Here is a 25521-nt window from a genome sequence, read left to right as displayed (position 1 = left end):
ATTAAAGTTCTTCTCTCACCATTTCTGCATAATTTATTGGTATTCCTGCTGATGTGATAACAGTAACCTAAGCAATACCTGCTGCTGGTAGTGTTTTTAACACTGAGTCATCTAAATCAGTTCTGATAATTTAGAATTTAGAAATACACTGCAGAAAAATTGAAAAGTTGGAATGCTATCTCAAACAAGTCTGTAGGGGATACTAGATGGGGGCAGCCCAGAGGGGAGTCGATCATCATTGTTAGGTGGACAGGTACTTAATATAAAATTGATGTGGTTCTTAGAAACTTGTTATGCACAGATATTTCCATGACTTTTCGTTTCCTAATCATGAAGATCTATACTTCAAAATTATAGACCAGCAAAGCACTGAAAGATTACTGAGATCATTCTACCTTAATTTCTTTTAGAGAGAGGTGTTTATAACATATTTTGAAGCACAGGATTAATTTACAGTCAACACATTGGCACTCTGTGTTGTCTCTAAGGATTGAGGATATTCTTCTATCAGAAATTAGATTAATTTTGACTGCTTCTGCTTTTTATATCTGTGAAAGAAACCACATAGCTATATATTTATAGCTATAAATATATATATATATATTTAGCACATAGCTGTAACTGTTCAATTGCTAATTAGAAAGAAAGCCTTTTGTGTTTGATGTGTCTACTGAGCCATGCAAATGACCTAGTAAGTTTCAGGTAAAACACATCTACCTGTCTTGGTAGGGTGATAGAAGGGTTCAGAATGCTAGTATTCAGAGCTTTTATTTGTACTGCTGCCACCTTCTGCAGCTTTTCTTCAGAAGTTTTTAGCCCACAATTGAAGTTGTGCTTTCATTTTCAAATTTGCAATAGGTATGAAAATTCAGCGTAACTCTGCAACTGTTCATTGTACAGCAACTGAACACTACTAAGGTTTTGGCCAGGTAACCACAGAAAGTAAGTTACTGGTTGTGGAAATGTGGTCATGATCATGCACACTGTCAGAACCCAGTGGTGGAATAACTAGTGAATATGCTGAAAAATATATTTTCTTACTAAAATATAATAAGGTAAAATATATATAAATACATTTTATTTATTTTACTATCAAACTTTATTTTATCTTAGGTAGCAGAGCTTAAAATGGAGTTAAAATTGAGGGGATTACCAGTTTCTGGAACAAAAACAGATCTTATTGAGCGTCTGAAACCATATCAAGATCTTAATAACAATGGAGTCACTACTGCTAGCTCTGTTACAGTAACTACTTCTACTGGGGCCACAGGTAACACTGGGGAAGTGGCTATAGCATTTCCTGTTGCAACACTAAATAAAACAGTGGCTAATACAGTATCCAGCTGTCCTTCAGAAAAAACAACTACTGGACCTGGCTGCAAAGTAGTAAATACTGAAAACATTAGCTCTCCTTTGCCTATATCTCCTTCTCCTTCAGAACAATCTAGTCTAAGCACGGATGATACAAGTATGGCAGATACTTTCACAGAAGTGATGACCATGATGTCTCCATCTCAGTTCTTAAGTACTTCACCACTAAGAGCAAATACAGGTGATGATAATCAGAATCGCAGCAGTGGAAGCATCTCAAGCATGGAGTTTGATGTAGCAGAAAAGGACCGCAAGCTTCAAGAGAAAGAAAAACAGATTGAAGAGCTCAAAAGGAAACTGGAACAAGAGCAAAAACTTGTGGAGGTACTGAAAATGCAACTTGAGGTTGAAAAGAGGGGACAACAGCAACACTCTCAGACTTCTGGTAACTCAGCTGCTTTGGAACAGAAGCAATTCAGTGCTGCTGTCAAGGATGAAAATGCTCTTACTGACTGCTTGAGCACAAGCCAATCTGTACCTGCAGCTAGTCATTCTTTAGGACAATCAGTATACACTAGTGGCCAGAATCCAGTTGCCAAAAAGGCAGTTGTTATCAAGCAGGAGATACCTGTCGCTAAAGCTGAACCTCAGAACGCCATTTCTCAATTTTATTTTAATCCCCAGAGGCAGCCACAAACTGCAGTTGTTGCCCAACCTCAAGCTTTACTGACTACCCAAGGAACTGCACAGCTGCTCCTTCCACTTTCTATCCAGGGACCGAATTCTACCACTTCAGTGCAGCTACCAGTTGGAAATATAAAGTTACAGGTATGAGGGTTTTCATTTCTCATCCTGCAAACTACATGTCAATATTTGCTTAATTTAATATAGATAGATAAATGTGCTGTTTGTAAGATGCACTGGTAAAAATCAGTCTTGTTTTTGCTTTAGAGAAAAGCTTAGTAACATTTATTAGCCAACCTGTTTATAACTTCTTCTAGTACTTGCTTTCTTTGTAATTGTGCAAAGAGTTTTGGCTTCCCAGACTCTTTTTCTTGAATAGTATTTGTCTTACTGTATACTGCTACTGCCTCTGTGCGTGTGGTTTTAGATTTATACTTCCAAATTCCACCACTTTACCTCCAAAAGAAACAGCTTAAAAGCCAGCATTTTATTTTGAAATATACCTGTTTTCAAAATGTGTTCAAACTTCCTTGTGTGGTGAGGGCTCATTACATTTAAAAATGGGAATGCTAGATTATAGCACTCCAGTGGAGTTATAAAAAGAAACCATGGTTACACAAATATTATTACCAAGCTGATTATAAGGTAGTATCACTGTGAATAAATACAACATAAACCCAAATAGAATATAAATGCAGAGCTATGAGATATCTGACCGGGTTGAAACAGTTTAACATCATGACCTGTGGTAGAACGAAGGATATACCTCCTTGTGGCACTATTATTGCCTGCTAGCTGGCTGAAATCCCCTGCAATCCTCAGTTACTGTGCCAGCAGAGCACTTCTTCAGTGCCAGTGTGTGCTTGCTGTTTTGGCATGTTGTGAGTCAGGGCTTTGTGTTAGCATGTGTGCTGTCACATTTAGCAACACATGTGAGGGCTGTAAAGTTCTGATGGGGCTGGACCCTGCCATCTACAGTGTAAGAGCTACTCCTGGTAACTGTCCACCCAGACAGATCTTTGTCTAAATTGTTCTAAAATCCTGCTAGAATTCTCTAACAAACTTAATCAGCTTGTTCTGGTATTTCACTTCACTGCTATTGCAGAAATTTTTCCTAGCTTCCAATTCAAATGCTCTTTCTTAAAGTCAGACATGTCTTGCCTTTAAAAACAGCAGTGGTCACTAAAAGTACAATCATCTTCTTAAAACAACTTTTATATGTGATGGAAGTCTTGTCATGTTGCATCATCAGTTTTGTCTTTCAGGTTGCTGAAACACAGTTAATTCTTTCTTACTGGGTGTGCTCTCTGCATCTCCAGCTATTTTCATTGCTCTCGGCTGGACCCTCTCCAGTTTGTCTTCATCTTTTTTAAACTCTGGTACCAAAATAAACACTACACTCTAGCTGGGAGCTTGCCAGTACCAGAAAGAATAAAAACATTTTGTCTCCTGTACACAGTTCTCATTGATACCTCTTAGAACAAATACTATAGATATTCTGCATAACCTATAGAATAGTTTTTTACATAATGTAATTTACTGTGAGATACATATAATGCAAATATTTTATCTTCACCCTTTAGGCTCAATCACAAGCTGGAGTACAGACCCCATCACAAATACCTGTTCCTATTCCTTCCTCTGGCCTGGGCCAGACAGCACCTCAGATGCATGCTCCACAATCAAAACCAAATACCATCACGCAGCATGCACTTGGTCAGACCCAACAAATCAGAAAGGTTTGTGGATAGCGATAAGCATTAAGCAATGTACTGTTGTGTATTCTAATTCTAGGCAGTGCTTTTACAGTCTTTTTTGTCGTGTCACATACAAATGATCAAGTCACTTAACATCTCTGTACCATGTAATTCATTCTCTTTACAAAATTTCAGTCCTTGTAGGACTGCTTTTCCAATTTCAAATAAATATACAAAACTAAAGACTTTTTTCTTTTTTTTTTTTTTTGGTCTTAATGGTACTCTTATGGCACATGCTCACTTCGTTCTTACTTACGCTTGGCACAAGCAATATACCAGCTATTCCATTCAGTTTCTCCTATTTGCCACCAGCTCGAAATGGAAGATTCTGGTGGGCAGCTCTTCAGAAGAAGCTTTTATCTGTAACTACAGACCTTCGTTCATTTTCAGGAGTTCCTTCCAGTACTCCTCCTTTCTTTGTTGATTTTATCCTTACTGATGAAGAAAGCTATGGACTCCGATGCTAGGGACAGCAAGTCCAGTGAGTCAAAACCCCACTATATACCTAAGACAGTTCTCTTAGAGAAATGCAGGGAACGATGCGGAGAGAGATCCTTCTCTTCCTCTATATCCAAAACTATCAGCCCTAAAAGTTCCCATTCCGAAATGTGTGTTTTATCAGCACTAGATGCACAGTTCTGAGTGCCAACCCAGTCATATTCATATGGTAACTGATACCAGCACCAGCCACCACAAAAGAAATAGTTTCTCTTCCTTTGAGCCACATCCAGAGACCAAGAGATTGGTTTGGCTTCCTTATTAGTGCTGTGGTCTCTATGGCTTCTATGACTTAGGAGAACAAGGTTTTCCAGTCTGCCCCAAAGAAAGATAATTTAGAAACTATTAAAATTTCAAAATGAAGAGGATAATTTTGATGGTAAGTTATATAACTGCCACTCTCTAGACAGCTTGCTAGTAAAGGAGAACACAGCTAAATGAGCATCATCATTCTCCAGGCTGCTGGGTAATGCTGTTTAATGGGCAATGAGGTTACCCTACTGAAGTCAAAACTGACTGACACATATCCAAAAAGCAGATTTCCTCCAGCCTGTCTGGGATTTGGTAAGGGGCTAACCTTATTTTGGTAATTCAACAGCTCCCCTATAGAAGTTTTCCAGTCATCCTCAGGCATATACTTGTGCCAGAGACTGGCAGTTTGCTTCCCTTGCTGTGAAGGACTTTGTGGAAGTGATTGCAGGAGATGTCCAGGATTTGTACCCTCTGGTTTTTCCCTGTTCAGCGCAGTTGTCATGGAGAACACCATGCTGGATCACTCTAGCAGGCTTCAGCCTGCAATCTGGTGGTGCTGGAGCTGAGCAGCTGACCTGTCCTGCTGATCTGCTCACATCTACTGCAGTTCTTTTACACAGGAAACCAGTGTAATTGCGTGATTTTTTACATCAGAATGGAAAACGCCAGTGTAGTACAATAGATAAGGACAGCTGTAATATGCATTCAGCATTAGTTCTACCTGGTTGCTGTTTGCATTCCTGAGCCTTAGGTGTTACAGCAAGCAGACTGGGCCATTCCAGCTAATGAACTGTGAGTAATGCTGTTTGTTAAATTAACATTTTTTAGTGAAGTTAGTCTTCCTAATAACGATCACCTCCATAAAGAGTTGTTTTCTAGAATTAGTTTCCCTCAAATTCCTCCAGACTTTCTCAGGCTGCTCAGCTTTTTATGCAAGCCAGCTGATTACTCCACTTGGTTGCTGCTACATACTTGTGGTGTCTCTCTGCATTCTAGCTACCAAGTGGCCCTAGTTCTTGAGTTAATTCAGGAATAAGGATACCTCTCCACAGAAAGGGCAACAGTTTTCACACAGGTGATCCACATGGCCAACAAACTGCATTAATCCCTCTCAGAGCAGACCTCATTTGGTATTTAGGCTGCGCTCCATAGAGCTTTTCCTAGCCTTATCTCCATCCGTGATCTCAGATTTGTTGCACCTTTGTCACAAAGGTATTTGGGAGTAAAACTGAATTAAAACAGTCTTATGCATCTTATGCACTCAGATTGCCTCATACAAAAGTACTGAAGGCATGTTGTGTGAGGAGAGGCTGAGGGCACGTGGGTTGCCCGGTCAGGAGGAGAGGAGGCTGAGCGGTGGCTTCATGGCTCCTCAGCTCCCTGAGGAGGGAAAGCACAGAGGGAGATGCTGGTCTCTGCTCCTAGGAACCAGCAATGAGACGCAGGGCATGGCTCAGAGCTATGCCTGGGGAGGGTCAGACTGGGCACCAGGAAATACTTCTTGCCTGGGAGGGTGGGCTTCCTAGGAGGTGGTTGGTGCCCCATGGCCATCAGTGGTCACAAGCCCTGTGGATAATGCCCTCAGGAACGTGCTTCAACCTTTGGTCAGCCCTGAAGTGCTCAGGCAGTTGGACTTAGTGATCTTTGTAGGTCCCTTCCGACTGAAGTACTCTACTCTCATTTGTATCGGGCTAGAAGTTGATTCATTGTATTGACTACCCACTAGGTGGGGAAGTTATGCAGACTGTATTAAACTGTTCCATACTCTTTTGAATGTATATCAGAAAAATTAAATAACACTACATCATGCTTCCTGGAGGATCACAGGAGAATATTTTACTTACGAGGGATGACTAAAGCATGACATGGCACAAAGTTTCTTTAAAAGAATAATAGCTCTAGATTTACACATTAATACACTGGAGGAAAGAACAGGTACAGATAACATCCCCTTAACAGGGAATTTAAGCAAGCAAGTATTTAAAAAAAAAAAAAAAAAGTCTTCATTAAATGCCATTTACCCAATATTATTAATTATTAAAAATACTAAGACTGCTATATTAATCCTTTACAGGTTTTTCCACCTACCACATCCAATACAGTGTTTTCCTATCAGACTGCACCAGTTACAACACCTTCACAGTCTTTTATTAATAAAACATCAAATTCTAACATTCACACTGGCAGCAATCAGGCGCCGTCTATGCAGAATGGACCTGCTACTCCTAGTAAGGTAAGATCAGTCCAACTGCACTCCATGAAGTTCACTTTTATATTAATCATCTTAAATAATGCATGACTATATATTGCAGTTCTCTCAAGGAAGAATAACGTTTTGTGTATTTTAATGATACGTATATTTATATATCATGTGTGGGAAAGTAACAACTTATTTTATACCTCATATTATACTATTGTTTGTAAATATTTAGATTGGTATGGCAGAATACTATCATTCGTATAACATGATACATTTCAATTTCATTAAAATGTATGTTCAGACTTTTTTTTATTATTTCATGCAGCCTGGCTCTCCTTCTCAAGCCCAGCCTTATATCGTTCAGCAATCCCTCTTCAACAACACAGTGTCCAAGAAAAAAGATCCCCCCCGTTACGAAGAGGCTATAAAACAGACCCGCAATATTCAGACATCTCACCGTGAGGTAGTTATTTTTGCTTGTTTATTTTGTTAAAAATATTTTGTTTCTTCAGAATTATCAGTCATTGTTTATTACAGTTTTTCTTTGGCATCAAAATTTTCTAATGTACTCTTAATATTCTCATAACTGTATTTAACTGCAGGTTTCATGGTTTTTTGATGAAATTAACAGACATGTAAATAAGTCTTAGATTATCCAGCTGACAATAAATATAATTGGGATAACACTGCTATTGCTACTTAACAATAACTGTCATTCAGTGGACTTGTTTCAAGGATGTATGATACCCAGATTTCAGACTTAGAAAGTACATTGAAAAGTACTTTCCCAAACTGAGGAAACTTGAGGAAAATGTGTGCATGAGTGTGTTTATACGCACATACAGAAACATATATACACACTTGAACACACATGCTTGCTTGAAAGGAGGCTTTATTTAGTGAGCTTGGTGAATAATCCTACAGGGTGCTTTGTCAGTTTACTGTGATATCCTTCAGATTGGAAGAAAGTTGCAAACAAAGCTAATGAGCATCCCTAACCTCATGCATTTCAGAATTATCCCAAAAGAGATAATTTCATATTGACTTCATATTGTGTGCTATTTTTGTGGTGGCAGGCACTCAGACGGAAGCATGAATATCTAATGCCATTTCATATGTTACTGGCATGTAAAAACAAACAAACAAACAAACTATATTGCATATGATGGTTATTTACAAGTTGTCTCTTAGAGAAAGCATTTCAGGGTGCACCCCCATAGTCTAGTTGCTATTCTGAATATTTCCCTTCTGCAAAACAGGGCTAGCAATTCCCCTTCTTATCCCTAGTTTTCTGCATCTCTCTTTTAGGTTGCCTTCATGAAAACTTTGTGTTGCTTTTCATATTTTTTTTCCTATTCCTTTGTACTGAAACCAACCAGAGGAATTCTACAAGTGTCTCTCCAAACTCTTTCTCTATTATCTAGATTGACAATTTCATAAGAAGAATTTTGGTCTTGATCATAGGTTAGTATTTAGGTACTACTTAGAGAGGCAAGGATCAATATGCTTAGAAAAACACTACATGAAAAAGAATAACCCTTTTCTCCTGCACCACAGATTTCCAGTGCACACAGTCAGCAGATGGATGATCTTTTTGATATTCTCATCAAGAGTGGAGGTAAGCCAATGTTGTGGTTTAACCTGGCTGGCAGCTAAACACCACACAGCTCACTCTCCCCCCTCCCTCTCTGGGATGGGGGAGAGAAACGGGAAAGTGAAGCCTGTGAGTTGAGATAAAGACAGTTTATTAAGACAGGAAAAAAAATAATAATAATAACAATAATGATGATAATAGTACTAAGAATAATGATGTGTACGAAACAAGTGATGCACAGTGCAATTGCTAACCACCCGCTAACCGATGTCCAGCCTAATCCTGAGCAGTCCGCCGCCCCCACCCCAGCTAGCCACCCCTCTATATTGTTTAGCATGACACCAGATGGTATGGAATACCCCTTTGGCCACTTTGGGTCAGCTGTCCTGGGTCTGTCCCCTCCCAGCTCTTGCTGTACCCCCTGCCTGCCCGCTAGCAGGACAGAGTGAGAAGCTGAAACATTCTTGGCTTGGTGTAAGCACTGTTCTGCAACAATTAAAACATCAGCATGTTATCAGCACTCTTCTCATCCTAATTGAAAACATAGCACCCTACCAGCTACTAGGAAGAAAATTAACTCTGTCCTAACTGAAACCAGGACAGCCAAGTAGCATTTGTGTGATGGAGAGATTTAAAACCTCATAATAAAAACTCAGTACTGTAGTCAACAGATTGAAAGGAAAGAATTCTGTCAGTGACAGGAGGTATCCAGTCTGAATGAAGCTAGTATTCCTGAAAGTTTGTGTTAATTACCTATAAAACAAAACATTTACCAAAACACATATAGTCAAGCAGCTGTGGAAATTCTCTTCTTGCATATTAGCCCAGTCAGACTTTCTCTGTAATCCACACAGTATTCAAGTGATTAAAATAGCACCGTACATTAGGAGAGACATACTTTATAAAGATTGAAAAACTTGCACAAGTCCATATTATACTGAAATTATACCATGAAAAGAATAAGGGAACAGCAAAAGCAAGTTGAAACTACTTGTTTTCCAGTAGTATATCTTTGATATTTAGAGCTGATAACACGGGGTTATATTTAATGAAATGTTATGTATGAACTACATAGAGACATTAATGAGCAACAGCTTTCTATGTTAGTTGAAACAAGACAGCTATCAGAAAGGAAGTGAAATAACCAAAGCAATATATAAAGTAGCTTTGCAGTTTATACAGGAGACTTTTAGGTATAATTAGGCTTTGTAGACTAAGGTGCCATTACAATACTGGGAAAAGTTCTGGTGCGAAGCAATTCAGTTAACTTAATGTTTTTTTTGTACTACTGTCTTGTAAAGGTCTTGACAGCAGTGAATGCCAGGACATAAGTGATTTGATTGTAGGCTATGAGCAGATTTTAGCCATATTCTAAACATCCAAGTATTTTTCTCTTTTTCAAAGCAAATTGCAAAGTCAGCTGAAGAAAACGGAGTAGACAGTGACAGTGTAAGATAAGTGACTTGCGCAGTGAACAACTCATACTAAGTTTACAAATGCTTTTAGTGCTCTTATTAAAACATTGCATCAGTAGTTCAAAGAAGCTGCACCTCTGAAACAGAAGATGTATGAAACATTAGCATGCTTATTTAAGTATTTGCTTCAAATATGGCATTACTAAATCTATTTGATTTTAAGGTAACAACTGTTCCGTATTTGCCAAGTTGCCACAAAAAGCAAAAACATTTTCTGATTGTCTTTATGAAAAAGGAAATAAGTATTCAGGGCTATTGCACTTACATTGCAAGTTCTACATTGAAAAATGTTTAGTTTATTAATGTACTTCAGGAGACTGAGAAAGTTAATTTCCTAATGTTTGGCCTTTACTAAGCAAACATTTTATAGATGCTCTTACACAGATATAAAAAACGTACATTTTCCTTGGAAAACTGGTACAAATTACATGGTCATTGCATTTCTGTTGGCAGAAACAATATCTGTGCTAGAGGATTTACTCACATACTTTTGTCTGTCAAACATTCTAGATCTAATCTTATTTTTGGACTCCATTCACATGTAAGAATTAATTGGAACTTACCTTGCTGTATCTCCTTTTACTGTTACTACCACTAAGTTACTCCTCTTGACAGAAGAGTAGCTTTCAAATCTAGAATCAATTATGAAAGCATCCTAATCACATTAAACGATCTCTTAGACTAATTCATCACAGTGGACATAGTATTAAACAGGTATGGAATTGAAAATTGGTTCAGATACTCTTCCTATGTAGGGAAATAGATGGTTCTATAATTATCCTAGTTAGAAGAGCTATAAACATGGAGGAGGTAAAGATGTCATCTAGAGAACTATTCCTTTTCTCCTTGATACAAGCATTCTCATCAGCTGGAGTATTACTTGAAAGCAGAACTCCAGAATTTGTTTTAAAATATTTTGTTGTTCACAGAGTATCTGACATAATTAGTCTGATGTATACGTAGTATTTGTACTATCAGAACAGCAAAATGAGTCTTACTCCATCGAGTTTACTGTAGGTACATCTCAAAGTGGTCAAAAAAGGTGTAGAAGTTGTAAAATATATGTCATTATCTTTTTTGAATTCTGGTTTGTTTGTTTTGTTACAGAGATTTCCCTTCCGATAAAGGAGGAACCATCTCCCATTTCTAAAATGAGACCAGTAACAGCCAACATCACTACAATGCCAGTGAACACAGTGATATCCCGCCCCCCACCCCAAATCCAAATGGCCCCTCCTCCTGTGTCCTTAGAACCGACAACCAGCTTGTCTATAAGTCTGGAAAATCAGCTTGAAGCCCTCTTGGATGGAACTTTAACCTCAGGTAATGAAATTCCTCAATTGACAAGCAGCAGTGAAGACAGAGAGTCATTTTCTTTAATTGAAGACCTCCAGAATGATCTGCTTAATCACTCCAGTATTTTAGATCATTCTCATTCACCCATGGAAACATCTGACCCACAGTTTACCACTAATAATTCTTGTCTATCTCTTGACCTTCCTGATACAAATTTAGACAATATGGAATGGCTAGACATTACAATGCCCAGCTCCTCATCTGGACTCACCCCTCTCAGTTCTACTGCCCCCAGCATGTTTTCGACTGACTTTCTAGATCCACAAGACCTGCAGTTGCACTGGGATTAAGCTACAGCCAATGAGAACGTGACCTGCAAATCTCTTTACAGCAGAGGTCCATTATTACACTATTCTGATTCCAGTTAAGATAATTAAGATAGCAACGTTTGGAAGAACAAATGCTTGAAAGTAATTCCTTTATTGATGTTCAAGTTTACAACGGTGAATTACTTTATGCTCCTATCACTAATGCAGATCACGGCCCTCTGAAAGCTGTGTTTCGCAAGTCAAGAAAGGATGATTGTGCTTACTGATTAGAAGTACCCCATGGGAAATGCATCACAAATATATATGAAAAGTTATGTCTCTGACTTTGTAATGCTTAAATGAACAACACAATGTGGATAATCTTAGAGAAGAAAGAGTGAGACTTAAATGTCTGTATTCACCCAGTGAGATGTTGTTTGAGGGAGGGTAACGTATCACTACACTTCATTGTTCCTGTGGATAGCCTGAGCCAGGTTCAAAATGAATTGTGAGGGCAAAGACAGGTAGAAGCACTGGCTGGTTCAGTGAAATTTCATATCTCTGGTCTCTAAATTTGTTCAAGTTTTTTTTTTATATTTTGGTTTTGTGGTTTTTAAAACTCTTCCCCCATTCTTTAATCATGAGGGAAGAATTTAACTGCATCCAAAGGGGTATTAAGTGTAACTGCAAGAAATCCACTGTAGCTAGGCCAGGTAATACTGAGAACACTGAATTTTCTATTGCGATGCTCTGGATTTAATAGCTAGGTTTTAATGTGTATATCAGACAGTTATTTGTATACTCTTTTAAACTTTGTATAGCTTATTTTTGTGAACAGAGGGGAACAGTGGTGTTTAAGCAACAGAGTACCATAATGAAAATAATAAATATCCTAATTTAATTTGTCATTGAGGATATTTGTTAGTTCATTGAATACAGTATCTCAGCATATTAGAAGATTTGGAGGAAGTAGAAAAGTTTAATAAATGCGGTTATGATCCTGTGCAAGAACAGTCCCAATGCCCTCAATGAAGGGTGTTTGTAGGATCAGGCCAAGCTGCAGGACAGTACTGATAGGACAACCATCATTTCTAACAGAATCTGTATCTATTGAATAGCCTTGTCTACAACTACATAGCATCAGGGAAGCTAAACAGAAGTTGCTCAGTAAGAATCCTAAATAAAACACACTTACAGAAAACTACAAAAGGTGAATAAGCAGTATCAGGATAGACTGTTTGGGGATGAGAAGGCATATTTCATACGTATAGACAGTGGAAATAAAGTTCTTACCTCATAGCACTGCCCGTAAAAATACACTTTTAAACCCTGAGTTGTTTCTCAGTCTATTATGAAAGTAGTCAGGCAAAAAAAAAAAAAAAAGCTAATATAAGCAAAATACTTCAAAATTCTATAATTGTGTCTCAGGTGGTAGCTGTTAAATGTTGTCATGGATGATGTAGGCTTATAATCTAATACAATTTGAATTATTCCATTGAGGGAATCTCTAAATTAAGAGAAAAGGAAACAGTCCCCTATTTCATGAACAATTGAAAGGAAATACGTATTCCAATGTGAAAACTGATCTTATCTCAGAACACCTTCCTCAACACCAAACTTCAAAGTTCTGTAGGAACAAAATTAGAAATGGCATGAAGCTTTTGCTTACTTCTTGGAGTAACAATATGTATCAAACAGTACCAAAAGAAAAAGTACCTTTTAACTGCTTAGTAATCTGTATCACATAAAAAAAAAAAAATCATGTTAATATCAAAGTAAATACTTCTGTCATAAAATTTTGTGGAATTATCTGCAAGTTCTGTGTCTCCAGATAATCAGTGCAGTCTGTTTACCAATGTTAGAAAATTCCATTGACTTCAGATAAAATACTGAATTATATCAATGATTGAGGGTTTAAACTGGCATCACATCAGCCACCTGCACTTTAAATCATTATATATCTTCAGTAGTTTTACTGGCCAGGATTTACTTTAAGGACAGAAAAACAATCTATCAAGATTTTCACTACAAAAGCTGAAAGACATACATCCATTCTTGCTGTGCCTACTATACTTGAGTACAATATCATGTGTGGACTGTCTGCCTTAATTTTTGATGTTATATGATTCTTCAATAACATTGGACAAATAGATCCAACTTTTTGCATTCCTTTTCATCATATTGTCTTGGGAGCTAATACTCTGAGATACTAAGTGCCCTCAGCTGTTATTAAAATAAGAATTAAAGACTCTTGGTCTGATAGGAACAACTCTGAATGAAATTTATATTGTTCTACAGTGCTGTCAATGTAGTATGTGTGATTCACCACACATCACACACGTATGTATGGTTAGAATGACCCCTTTTTGACCCTGCCTCCTGATTAAATAAGAGGCAAGTAAATTTGTTGCTAGACGATAAATTAACCTAGAGCAACTGTACTGTCATTTTTTATGTGCATGTAAGTATTGCTTAAAACTGGCAAAGTCGTCTTGCTATAAAACTATCCTCATTGGCAGTGTATAATGTTAATCCATAGGAATCTATGTGCAGAAATAAACTGAAACAGCTGAGATGTGTTGTTACCAGTACAGTATAGCTTTCTTACTCTAAAAGTCTATTTGAAAAAAAAAATAAAAAAAAATAAGGGATCATTTTAGTTTTTAAAGTACAAATACTTTAGTGTAGGGAATGTGTGATTTTTTTCTTTTTTGTATATTTCAGGGTTATGTGTATTAAAACCTTATATATAACGGTTTGCTTTAGACTTTGTTCTGTAATGTGATATATTTGCCATAGTTATATATGCCAGTTATGGCAGAAATAGATTTCGCTTAGATTTTTGTGTGTGCATGTTTTACATGACAGTTTTTGTAACACAAATACAACACATCTTAGAAATGTAATCATGACTGTGCAGTTTGACTGTACAGAACTGAATATTTCTCATTAAGAGAACAGTTGCAAAGGAATGCACTGGCACTAAATTTGCCATAAAATGGCTGCAATATGCTAACAGAGGATGTAATATTAAATGTGCTGTTAGTAAATGCTTACAAATTAAGAATACTGTTTTATCAGTGTGAAATTCAAAAGTTGGTGTTTACACTTCTAGACATGGAGAGAGCTTGACCATGTTTTGCAGGGCTAATGTTAATCAAGGGGAGTAGCATCCTGCATTTAATACAGAAATGGTATTTGTTACGCACTTTTAGTGCCATACAGCATTAGTTAAGGCAACTAAGTTTACGGTCAAAATATTATTTAACATTACAAATAGTTAAGGAATCATTGTCATAAATTTAGCGGTTGTATCTGAGAATAAAATCAGTTTATGCAGTTGTTCTTTATAGAAATGTAGAGTCTAATCCCAGCAGTGTGGGTTTACAGAATCAGCCCGTTAAAAAGGTGAGGCCACAGCTTTTAGAAACAATCAATACTTAATACTGAAATTTCTTTTCAAGGTATTTCTAAATTCACCAACAGGGTTGATCTGCAAGGAAGCAGGTGATCAAAACAGAAGTTTCAGCGTTAAACTTTTCTGTTACATAATCTCTAACATCCAGTTGCCTGAAAAGTGTAGGCACCATAATTGGAAACCAAGCACAAGCTGTCGAACTGTTTTCAAGGCAGAGAAAATGCAATCACAGAATACATTTAACTGGAAGGGCATTACGTAATCAAAACACAATAAAGCTCACTGATGTATACAATTATTTGGATGGCACCTTCAGTATATTATAAACTTACAGCAAATTCTATTAAAACTGGAAAAAAAGATCTTCCACTTATCTCTAGTAAACATTTTGTTGAATCTCTTTATTTTGTGGTCTCTTAAATTGCCTTTACCACACTATAGGTTTTTCTTTTGCATGAGATACGTGGAATGGACTTGCATATAGTATATACATGGCCAATAAAGAGTATCCATTAAAACATGAAATAATCTCAAGTACTCCTTTTATTTGATAAAAAAAAAAGTGCAAAAAAGAGACACCTACATCATTCTGTAGTGTCTGATACTGAATATATAGACTTTTAACTTAAAAGCGCATGAATGAATTTTTAGAAATCTAGCCAAAAAAGCCATTCTAGCTATGAGAGCAAATTCTCACTAAGAGGCAGGGAATGGCTAACAACTATATAATCAAACTATTTTTATATATTAAAAAAAAAAAATACAGCTCAGATATTCAAAAGACAGTCTAAATTAAATTATAGTAATATAAAAATTTAAATAGGAACCAAAGCATTGCCATTTATATTGCCAAAGGAGGCACTTTGTATTTTGAAGCATAGGAAAGTAAATCCCCGTAAGTATTACTGATACTTTTTTAAAATTAAGGATGTAAATATTTTGAAAGCTGTTTTTGATGTTTAACAGTACAGATTTGTTTTTGTTGTTTGAGAAATTTGTATTAAGTACTAGCACAGGCTTTTTTTCCAGATAGGATTTTCTTCACAGTACTGCTTGCAGTAGTAATAATGCTAACCCTAGTAGGTGTTTCTCTTCTTATTTTCATAGTCATAATTATGTCTTAGCATCTCATTTTGTGAAAAGAAGAAGATAGATACCTGTTTCTAGGGCCATCTTCATTTAAGCACTACTTTACTAAATGCAAATTATGGCAATCAGGGCGTCAGTTTATGTATTGCCTTTCTATAAGAAACCATGATGCCTTTGTATTTGCTGTTTGCACCCCTAAAATCAATTCCATATGTTTGAATGCCATATGTTTTGCACATTGTACTGTATATATGTAATGCATACTGTATTTTTATATGTGTAGTACATTTATCAAATATTTTGTACATAGTGGCAATATTGTAGCTACTGAGGAAATGTTTGATATTTCAGCATTTTTGCTAAGTGTCTCAAATAAAAAATGAAAACTGTGTTTAGTTGTCTGTGCTTACTTACTAAAAGCAAAAAATGCCATTTTAATAATTACTGAAACTTTGATTCTTGTGAGTCAAAAACATTTTGACTATGCTTCCCAGTACCTTTCTCACAGAAAGGAATGAGAAATATGGACTAAGACAACAAACTTCAAAAGCCTGATGGCTTGTCGTTAGAGTCAGACCTATAAGAATAAAGATGTCCTGAACTTCCAAACTTTTTATTTGCAAAAAGCAATACCAGTATGTTAACCCCTTCTCTGTTTTATTCTTGTCTCAATAAACTATAAGGTAAGAACCCTGATGCAGATACCCTGATTTACAGAGCTATTAGCTACCTTCAAACAGATCAGGACAAAAGCAATAGGAAAAGCTTTCTTTTACCTTCAGTAAGTTTTATTCAGTATTTCTGTCATGAAAAAAAAAATAATCCCAATTTATGTATGAGTTCCAAACTATCTTATGAAATGTATACATTGGACCTGTGTTCTTCTTCAGTATATTTGAAATGAAGTGGCTTCATAAAAAGTAAAACAACTGTAAACAATGACCTTTTATACAGCTTGTGAGCCATATGGTCCTTACTTAATGTCATCTCACTTTCATGATGTGCACCTCCTGAGGTTCACCATCCCCCAAACCTCATCTACTTACTAGTTCACTAAAAAATGACTTTTTTTTTGGCTCAATCCAATCTTCAAAAAATAAGTTTAAAAAAAAATACAAGGGGGGTAGAAGGGTAGACCTGGGGAACTATAGAAACTATAGGACTGTCAGTTTGACCTCAGTGCCAGGGAAGCTCATGGAGCAGATGATCTTGAGTGTCATCACGCCTACAGAGCAAGCAGGTGATCAGACCCAGTCAGTATGGGTTTATGAAAGGCAGGTCCTGCTTGACGAAACTGATCTCCTTCTGTGACAAGGTGATGCGCTTGGTGGATGAGGCTATGCATGTGGTCTACCTTGACTTCAGTAAGGCTTTTGACACCATTTCCCACAGCATTCTTCTCAAGAAACTGTCTGCTCATGTCTTAGACTGGCATACACTTCACTGGGTTAAAAACTAGCTGGATAGCTGGGCCCAAAGAGTTGTGGTGAATGGAGTCAAATCCAGTTGGAGGCCGGTCACTAGTGGTGTCCCCCAGGGCTCGGTACTGGGGCCAGTCCTCTTTAATATCTTTATTGATGATCTGGATGAGGGGATCAAGTGCAGCCTCAGTAAGTTTGCACATGACACCAAGTTAGGTGTGTGTGTCGATCTGCTTGAGGGCAGGAAGGCTCTGCAGGAGGATCTGGATAGGCTGGACTGAGGGGCTGAGGCCAACTGTATGAAGTTCAACAAGGCCAAGTGCCGGGTCCCGCACCCAGGGTACCCCAAGCAGAGCTACAGGCTGGGAGATGAGTGGTTGGAAAACTGCCTGGCAGGGAAGGACCTGGGAGTATTGGTGGATAGTTGGCTGAATATGAGCCAGCAGTGTGCTCAGGTGGCCAAGAAGGCCAACAGCATCCTGACTTGTGTAAGAAGCAGTGTGGCCAGCAGGGCTAGGGAAGTGATTGCCCCCCTGTACTCAGCTCTGGTGAGGCCGCACCTTGAGTACTGTGTTCAGTTTTGGGCCCCTCGCTACAAGAAGGACATGGAGATGCTCGAGCGAGTCCAGAGAAGGGCACCAAAGCTGGTGAGGTGTCTGGAGAACAAGTCTTACGAGGAGCAGCTGAGGGAGCTGGGATTGTTCAGCATGCAGAAGAGGAGGCTCAGGAGCCACCTTATCGCTCTCTATAAGTACCTTAAAGGAGGCTGTAGTGAGGTGGGGGTTGGTCTATTCTCCCACGTGCCTGGTGACAGGATGAGGATAAGCGGGCTAAAGTTGCGCCAGGGGAGGTTTAGGTTGGATGTTAGGAAGAACTTTACCGAGAGGGTTGTTAGGCATTGGAATGGGCTGCCCAGGGAAGTGGTTGAGTTACCATCCCTGGAGGTCTTTAAAAGACATTTAGATGTAGAGCTTAGGGATATGGTTTAGTGGGGACTGTTAGTGTTAGGTCAGAGGTTGGACTCGATGATCTTGAGGTCTCTTCCAACCTAGAAATTCTGTGATTCTGTGAGTGATTTGATCGGCACCCACTCCTATTGTGAATGATTGCTGCCTTGGGCATGTCACTGCCCTGGAGCAGAGGGATTGGTTCCAATGACCTGCTCAGATCAGGCCACAGCACTACATCTCTTACAAAGCTGTGCCTGTGAGACCAGACAAGCTTATGAATGTTCCCCAGGTAGGCTGCTGTGTGTGTTTGACTGTTAGTGTAACCTCAGCTGTTACTGCAACATTTTGCTCACTTATGCAAATGAGCCTTTAAGGCCTCATAGAATTAAGTCAAAAGCTGTTAAAATACAACTGCAGGTTACTGGATTGTATTTCACCTGTAGCACGGACTTCTGCTCCCAACTGAGTCATAGTGTCACTGACAGAAATAATGCCCAAGTAAGTTTACAGGGGTGTTCTCATCAGCTACAAGGCACTTTATTGTACTACTATTGGATTAAACAAGAACAGAATACTGTTTGTACCATTTTTCTGGTTAGGACCTACCTGTAATTCTTGAACAACAGAAAAGAATTTCTAAAACCCAAGTAATACAAAGCATAAGTCTATCCTATGAGAAAATAAAGAATATTTCAAAATGGTAAGACACAGAAAGGATTAGAAAGTGATTTGTGATGTAGACAGGACTACACCAACTTTCATTCATGACTTTCCTAAATTGTTCCAAAGTTTTTGAGATGTGCTGGATTACAGGATTTCATATTTGCATTTTGTATTCTGCTCAGCTTATGTTTTAGAACAAACAGCCCTATGCATTTCTTCAGGAGAAAGTGCTATGAGCTTTTCAACTTACACACAATTATTTTCAGCATGAAGCTGCTTCATTTTTTGCTATGATATTTCCATGTGGAGGCAATCACCATAATAGATCACCCACCCTTTCCTTATTAAAGGCTGTTTGATGCTGATGACATTAGGATTTATTACACAACCACATCTATTATCAATATGGAAGTAACCCATGAAACTGAACAATATGCCCTGTAAATTTTGTAAAATACCTTTTCTGTATGAACTTAAATCACTAAAAGTTTTTAGGCTATATGTGCCACAAACTCACCTTCAGGTATCACACTCCAAACACAAACATCGGAAAACAAGAGCAGCAGCTTTTCATTACTCCTTTGTGCATTGCAGAATTAGTAGTATAATAGTTAGAGTGTATCAGTGATAAATCTCTTGTTGGGTCCCAAGTGGCAATTTAGTATTTTGATAATGTTACAGAGATCTATAAACACATAACCCTCCCCCACAAACTGTGCTCAAGGACTCCCCCAAAGAGAGATCTCACTCTTGCTTCCAGACATACTGGTTTTGGTTAAGGCATCACCATCCATGGGGGAGAAATACGTGGCCTGTGTTTTGCTCAAGTCTGTACCAACCCCCTGCAAAACTGCCAGGGTGAGCTTAGAAACACTGTCATTCCAGAGCGAGACAGGAGACAAACCCCACATCTGTTTGTATGTCCTGTCACCACTGAAAGGCTGCCAATAGAGAAAGAGGCATGGGAGTGATGTTAGGGATCTAGATTAACCGTATCAAAAGTGCCACACAAAACCCTAGGTTCTCTTTAAAAATAAAGTGGGCTGGTTGTTTTTTTTTGTGGCTTTTCTGTTGTTTTTGTTGTTGTTGATGTTGCTTTGTTTTGTTTGCTTGCTTGTTTTTCTTGTTTTTTTTTTTTTTTTTTTTTTTTTTTTTTTTTTTGGGTGGTGGTGTTCTTTTCTTAATTGATATCTAGGAGCTACCCAGACTACAACATAAAAACTTCATCTGGATTTTAAAATGTGTAATTATCTGTGGTATAAATCATACAAAACTATTGTTCCTAAAAATTGTCCTTAAGCAGCACTTTATTTAGATACTAACATTCTTCTTTCTAGAAGCACCGAGGAAGTTATGCGCCTGAAGAACGGGAACTTTCTTTAAACCAAATCAAGTATTTCTTCTTAGTCTACTGAGAAGATCATTATGATTTCTTCTTGAATGTCCCATCTCCCCGTACAGTTACACAAGAACTTCAGCATTAGAAGTTGCTTTACAGTTAAATGCTATTTCTGATGCCATCTGAATAAACTTTCAAAAATGTAAAGTATTTGAAGAGGTAAAACTTCCATGAATTTCACAAGTCATTCAAATATTCCTCTTGGATTCCTCCCACACAAATTACTTCTCAGCTCACAAGAAAGATACAAAAACCACCAATAAATCAAACACATGTGGGGCCTCACAGGAATTGTGATGACAAGTTAAAGCTGGCACATAAAAGTCCACATTTTCAAATAAGCCAATAGGCTAGAAACAGCAAAGACATCAGTCAGACTTAATTTATTAAAAATTCATCTTCATCAGCTAAAACCATTGCCCCTGCATAGTCATTCGTTATCATTGAAGCAGCAGCTGTGAGAGCGGAGCACAGCAGCCTTCACATCCATTCCTACACATTGTCACACTGTGAAGCACTGCAGTGATCAAGTGACCAGACAAAACAGTACTGCCCCAGCTTCATGAGCACTTAATTTTCCATAGTCCAGAGCTGGGGATGTCATTTGAGGCTAGCAACATACAGACTAGCAGATACACTCCAGCATCCAGGCTGCCCAGACCATCAGCTCTTTGCCCCAAGGGCTGGAAGAACAGAATGAAACACCCCTGGGACAGCCTGCTCAGCACAGCACTGGGCACACCCTGGGCTGATTATCCAGGAAGCTAAATTAAATCAGTTTAGACCTAATTGACTGCAAGCGAAACTAGTTCAAATTGCTCTGCATTTGCTGAAACATAAGTGTGCATAGAGTAATCATGGAGATGCTGACACGTGGCAATTCCTAAACAAACTGAAGTTTAGGTGCACATTTAAGCTGCGGGCTTGCCTCGTGACTGCAGTTCAAAGAACATCCCACAAGCATGAGGATCCTTGTGTCACACCTGCATTAGGCCACCATAAGATTAGCAATGCTAATCCCAATTTTTTAGTTGAGAAAGTGCCTCTTTTAGCAGATTTACACACATCTTTCACCCAGACAGGGATGACCAACAGTGGCTGGAACCGACCCCCCAGGACAGCAAGCAAAGCTCCTTTCATTCAGAAAGGACCAACACTCCCTGGCTGCCCTACAAAGGCTTTGTAGGGGGTTTAAAAGATTCTCCACAATGAACAGTAGAAGAAAACTGAAAGCTTTGTGTCCCACAGACACTAGGAATACCCAATGCAGATCCAGGAGTTAGAAAAACATCCAATGAGGAACAGATGCATCTTTTCTGCATTGCACACTACATTTTTACACTGTAGAAGCACCAGGCACCTAAACTGTATTTCTGCAAAGTGCGCTTAATTCACCATTTACCGTGTAATTATACTAATGCTCGCATTTATGCTTATTTTCTCGGCAGGGAACGTTTTACTCCCGCTTTTTCTTCCTCCTCTCCAAGCTCCTCTATTCGGGCCGAGGACGACTACTGGCTTCTAATGTAAGAGTGCCATCTCCCGACAGAGGGAAATAAAAAACAAACAAACAAAAAAAATAACAAACAACAGTTGCAGCACGGCCCCGGCGGGTGCGGCCGTCCCAGGAGCCCTCTCAGGTCCCCTCACACCCCCTCAGGTCCCGCAGCCCCCGGCCATTCCCTCACGGTGCCTGAGGGGCCCGGTCGCGCGCACTCCCTCGTGCGACGCTCAATGGTCACCGGGTGCCTGCGCACAGCCACGGGAGCGGCGCCAGCGATAGAAAGGCGTCAGGCGGTCTTTTTAACGCAGGCGCGGTGGCCAAGTGGTAAGGCGTCGGTCTCGTAAACCGAAGATCACGGGTTCGAACCCCGTCCGTGCCTCGGCGTGTCCGCTCGGCTTGGAGGGGAGATTTCGCCTCCCGACACTTTTTGGGGGCGGCGCGGGGCCCCCGTCCCCAGACACAAAATGGCCCCGAGCCGAGTGAGCTGCAGGGGGTGCGGGCGAGGCACTGAGGAACCGCCGCTGCCCCGACAATGAATGGCGGGGGTTGGGTTTTTTCCTCATGTATTCTGCAGCATTGTTATCTGGAATTAAAAGTGTACAGTTATGGACGAACACAGGTGGTGTGATAACTATTTACATGAGATTTTGTGAAATCTTTTACACTTGGTGAATTCTGTTCATAGGTCAAAATCACACTTCAGGTTGTATTTTGATTTAAATAATAGTGGTAACATTCATTGCATCTCAGGCTTCTTTGTGTGGGCTTATTGTTAAGAAAACAATTAGACTATATTCATTACATGTAATTAAAATTTAAAATTTTTACACTTAGCTTACTGCCAATATTCGTGAGCCCACAAGCAAATGGGGCCTCACGTGATGAAGCATCCACAAAGATGAAATCCTCATGCACACCTTCCAGCTTGGTTTTGAACTCTTCCTACATGTGCAACCAATGACAACACTGCCCAGGCTCCCTGGAGAGAAGAAAAATGTAAATTATTAATTTTCAGCAGTGACACTTCCAGCACACAGAACATGCAAAATTACAACCCAGAATGTTCTAAATCAGTTTCTGTTTTCTCAGATATTTCTGCTCATGGATATGAAGGACAGGGAGTGTCCCTGAAGCTGCTCTCATGGAGGGTTTTCAAATCCAGACAGGAAAATCAAACTCAAGGACAAAACACGTATCTGATAAATGCTGTTTTGTGTTACTGCAGCCTCTGGGATAAGCCAAGAGCAGAGCCACACACACAATACTTGCTTGTTTCTTTAAATACATTTATGAGACTAAACCAGGTACGCACAAGAGCTGCAGCTGCATCTCTGCAGCACAATGGCTTGAGGCCTGTGGTTCTGCACTACAGGGCACCTGTGTAGAAACTAGGGGATACATCATGTCAAGATGAGCTTCCCTTCAATATCTGTGGCTTTTGTTGTACCCTGTACTGCAAGTTCACTGACGACATCACCTCCGTTTCCAGATTGATCTGTAGTGTTTCTAACATTAATAAACTCCCCAATTTAAAAAATCCTAAAGATACCCTTGGAGTCACTCAGAAATGGTGTTCTTAGTGTCCAGGTAGGATGATGAGATGTGTTAATCTAGGAAGCATAGCAGTGATGACAAGCCATGCCACGCTGAAGCAATGTCATCCTTCTGGTGGGGCTGGGGGCATTAGCCCAGGTTTGTGGGTCCTCCAATTGCACGGTTGGCCTCTGCTCACTCCTCTGGGCTCATTCAACAGGGAGCAGAGCAATGTTTCCACACAGTGCAACTCGCAGAAGGACACTGCCAGCAGCAGAGTGGGGAGTGGCATTATGTGTGCATCCTGTCACACTGTGGCATGGGTGCCAACCACCCAAATTGGCATGCTCAGTCTCATCGGTGAACATAGAAGGCAAAGCAAATTCAGTGTCATTTCATCACCCGTGTTCTTTTAACAGTCTCATGCTGCCTGAGTTAATTGAATTTACATGTGACAACCAGTATGACCAACAGAGGACAGCACATCCATTTCTTTCAATGATCAAAGATCCCGAGCTTGAAGCTGCCATTCACTTTTCACTCAGGAAATGAGAGTGACTGGAGGAGGAGAGCGGCATGCCACAAATAAGCCTGCCAGCCTAAAAAGGCCTTTTTGCAATTAACTGCAGCTGGTTTGAATTCCAAGAGATTACTTCCAATAAATCTACCTCAACCCCAGCCTTACTGCTACCTAAGCACCATGGGTATGTCTCTGCTCACTGGGGCTGGGTTTTGATGCGGTTTTTCAGGGAGCGCTGGGGAACTGGGTAAAACATCCTCGAGAGTCAAAGCGCATTTAGGACTGCTGGGTGACACCTGCTAATTCCCCTTCAAAACTGCAGATGGACAAGGTGTCCATCACCGAGTTTTGATTATTTTTTTTTATAAAATAAAGATGTAAAGCCAAACTCAGGTGGTCTTATTGCTTCTGATTTGGAGGCAGAGAAGACTTTGCCAGTCATAATGAAATTCAAGGAACAAAACCAAGCATTTTGTGTGGCTAAGGGAGATTTCATTACAGGAATTCAATTAACCTGCAAGAGGTGCACACGTTGAAATCTATTATCTTTCCCCAAAAGCTGGCTATTGTGTTTTATATAGCAACCTTTTCTATAAAGGTTGCTGAATAAATAATGCTTTATTAGAAATGCATTGGCATCTTTATAGAATTAATAGCATATAATGAAATTTTTGTGTTAGTGCTTTGCAAGCATTAATTACATTTCTGCTTCCTATGAAATGTAAGAAATTGATTTTTATTGAAATGATTGATAGGACTAAATAAGGACTGGGTGTTAGGCTTAAGCAGAAAGCAAATACAGAGCTTTAGGAGATATACAAAGAATAACAGAGGCTGGTGCACAGTATGCAGGTCCGCTGCAAGTACACATCCACATTGCCACTCTTGGCCCAATCCTGTGAATTGCTGATCAGAATTAATTAACAGACTAAGCCAACACTAAGGCCATGGGGACTGACAGTGCTCAGCAGTTCTTGGTATCGGGGCCTGTAAATAAAAGCCAGCCTACAAAATTCTTGTTCATGTGATCAGGGATATCATACACATCTACTGCAATCACATGAATTATTCACACTGGCGTAGCTTGAAAGAAGTAACCCACAAAGCCTGTTTAAAATAACACGGGAGCATTAATTAGTGTTCCTGGGGCACATGGAGGTGTTATTACCATTTGGCCTGTTTTTCACTCATACCCATGTTTCTTTTATTTGCTGTGTGCACAGGGCTGACATGGGGAAAGGAAGGAAAGTAAATGCAGGAGATAGATAGACTTCTATAAACATTGGTCAAAAACGAGGAAAGGGGGTTACTGATTAGCTTTCTTCCCATATAAAGCTCCTAGATCTTATTGCAGAAATATAAGTTGACTGATTACCATTCTTTTATTTAGCATTATCTGATCAGAGAAGCATGAAAAGCACTTTATTGCTCACTTGATTTTTTTCTCCCTGTGCTGGAAGCCCTCTGCAGGAAGCAAAGCTGAATTTCACAAATCTTCCCTTTCTGATGTCTCCCGAATTTCTAGGAATGCCCCTTCCCTCTTACTATATTTGGAGGTAGTTTCTAGGAAAAAAAAAAAAAAAAAAAAAAGACAATTTTCAGCCGGTGCCGGCCCCACCACCGCAGCTCAGGAGCCCGGGCCCGGCAGA

The 25521-nt window shown here is 39.2% G+C and overlaps 1 protein-coding gene across 13 annotated transcripts in view; it reads left to right on the top strand.

Moving 5' to 3' along the window:
- The window catches only part of MRTFB (myocardin related transcription factor B), a 91921-nt gene extending 75648 nt beyond the window's left edge, over window positions 1-16273 (top strand). For 12 of the 13 annotated variants that reach the window (XM_084536396.1, XM_084536398.1, XM_084536400.1 and 9 more), the window contains 6 exons: window positions 1114-2139; window positions 3579-3734; window positions 6577-6735; window positions 7028-7165; window positions 8260-8320; window positions 10879-16273. In XM_084536396.1, coding sequence (XP_084392522.1) covers window positions 1114-2139; window positions 3579-3734; window positions 6577-6735; window positions 7028-7165; window positions 8260-8320; window positions 10879-11417 — 2079 coding nt within the window. In that variant the 3' untranslated portion in view covers window positions 11418-16273. The remainder of the gene's footprint in view (window positions 1-1113; window positions 2140-3578; window positions 3735-6576; window positions 6736-7027; window positions 7166-8259; window positions 8321-10878) is intronic. The other variant, XM_084536393.1, reaches the window with a different exon arrangement.
- Window positions 16274-25521: the final 9248 nt, after the last annotated feature.

The sequence above is a fragment of the Aythya ferina genome, assembly GCF_964211825.1.
Source record: "Aythya ferina genome assembly, chromosome: 15".
Classification (NCBI taxonomy): Eukaryota; Metazoa; Chordata; class Aves; order Anseriformes; family Anatidae; genus Aythya; species Aythya ferina.
The sequence above is the reverse complement of the archived record's forward strand: the minus strand, read 5'-3'. Positions and strand labels throughout refer to the sequence as shown.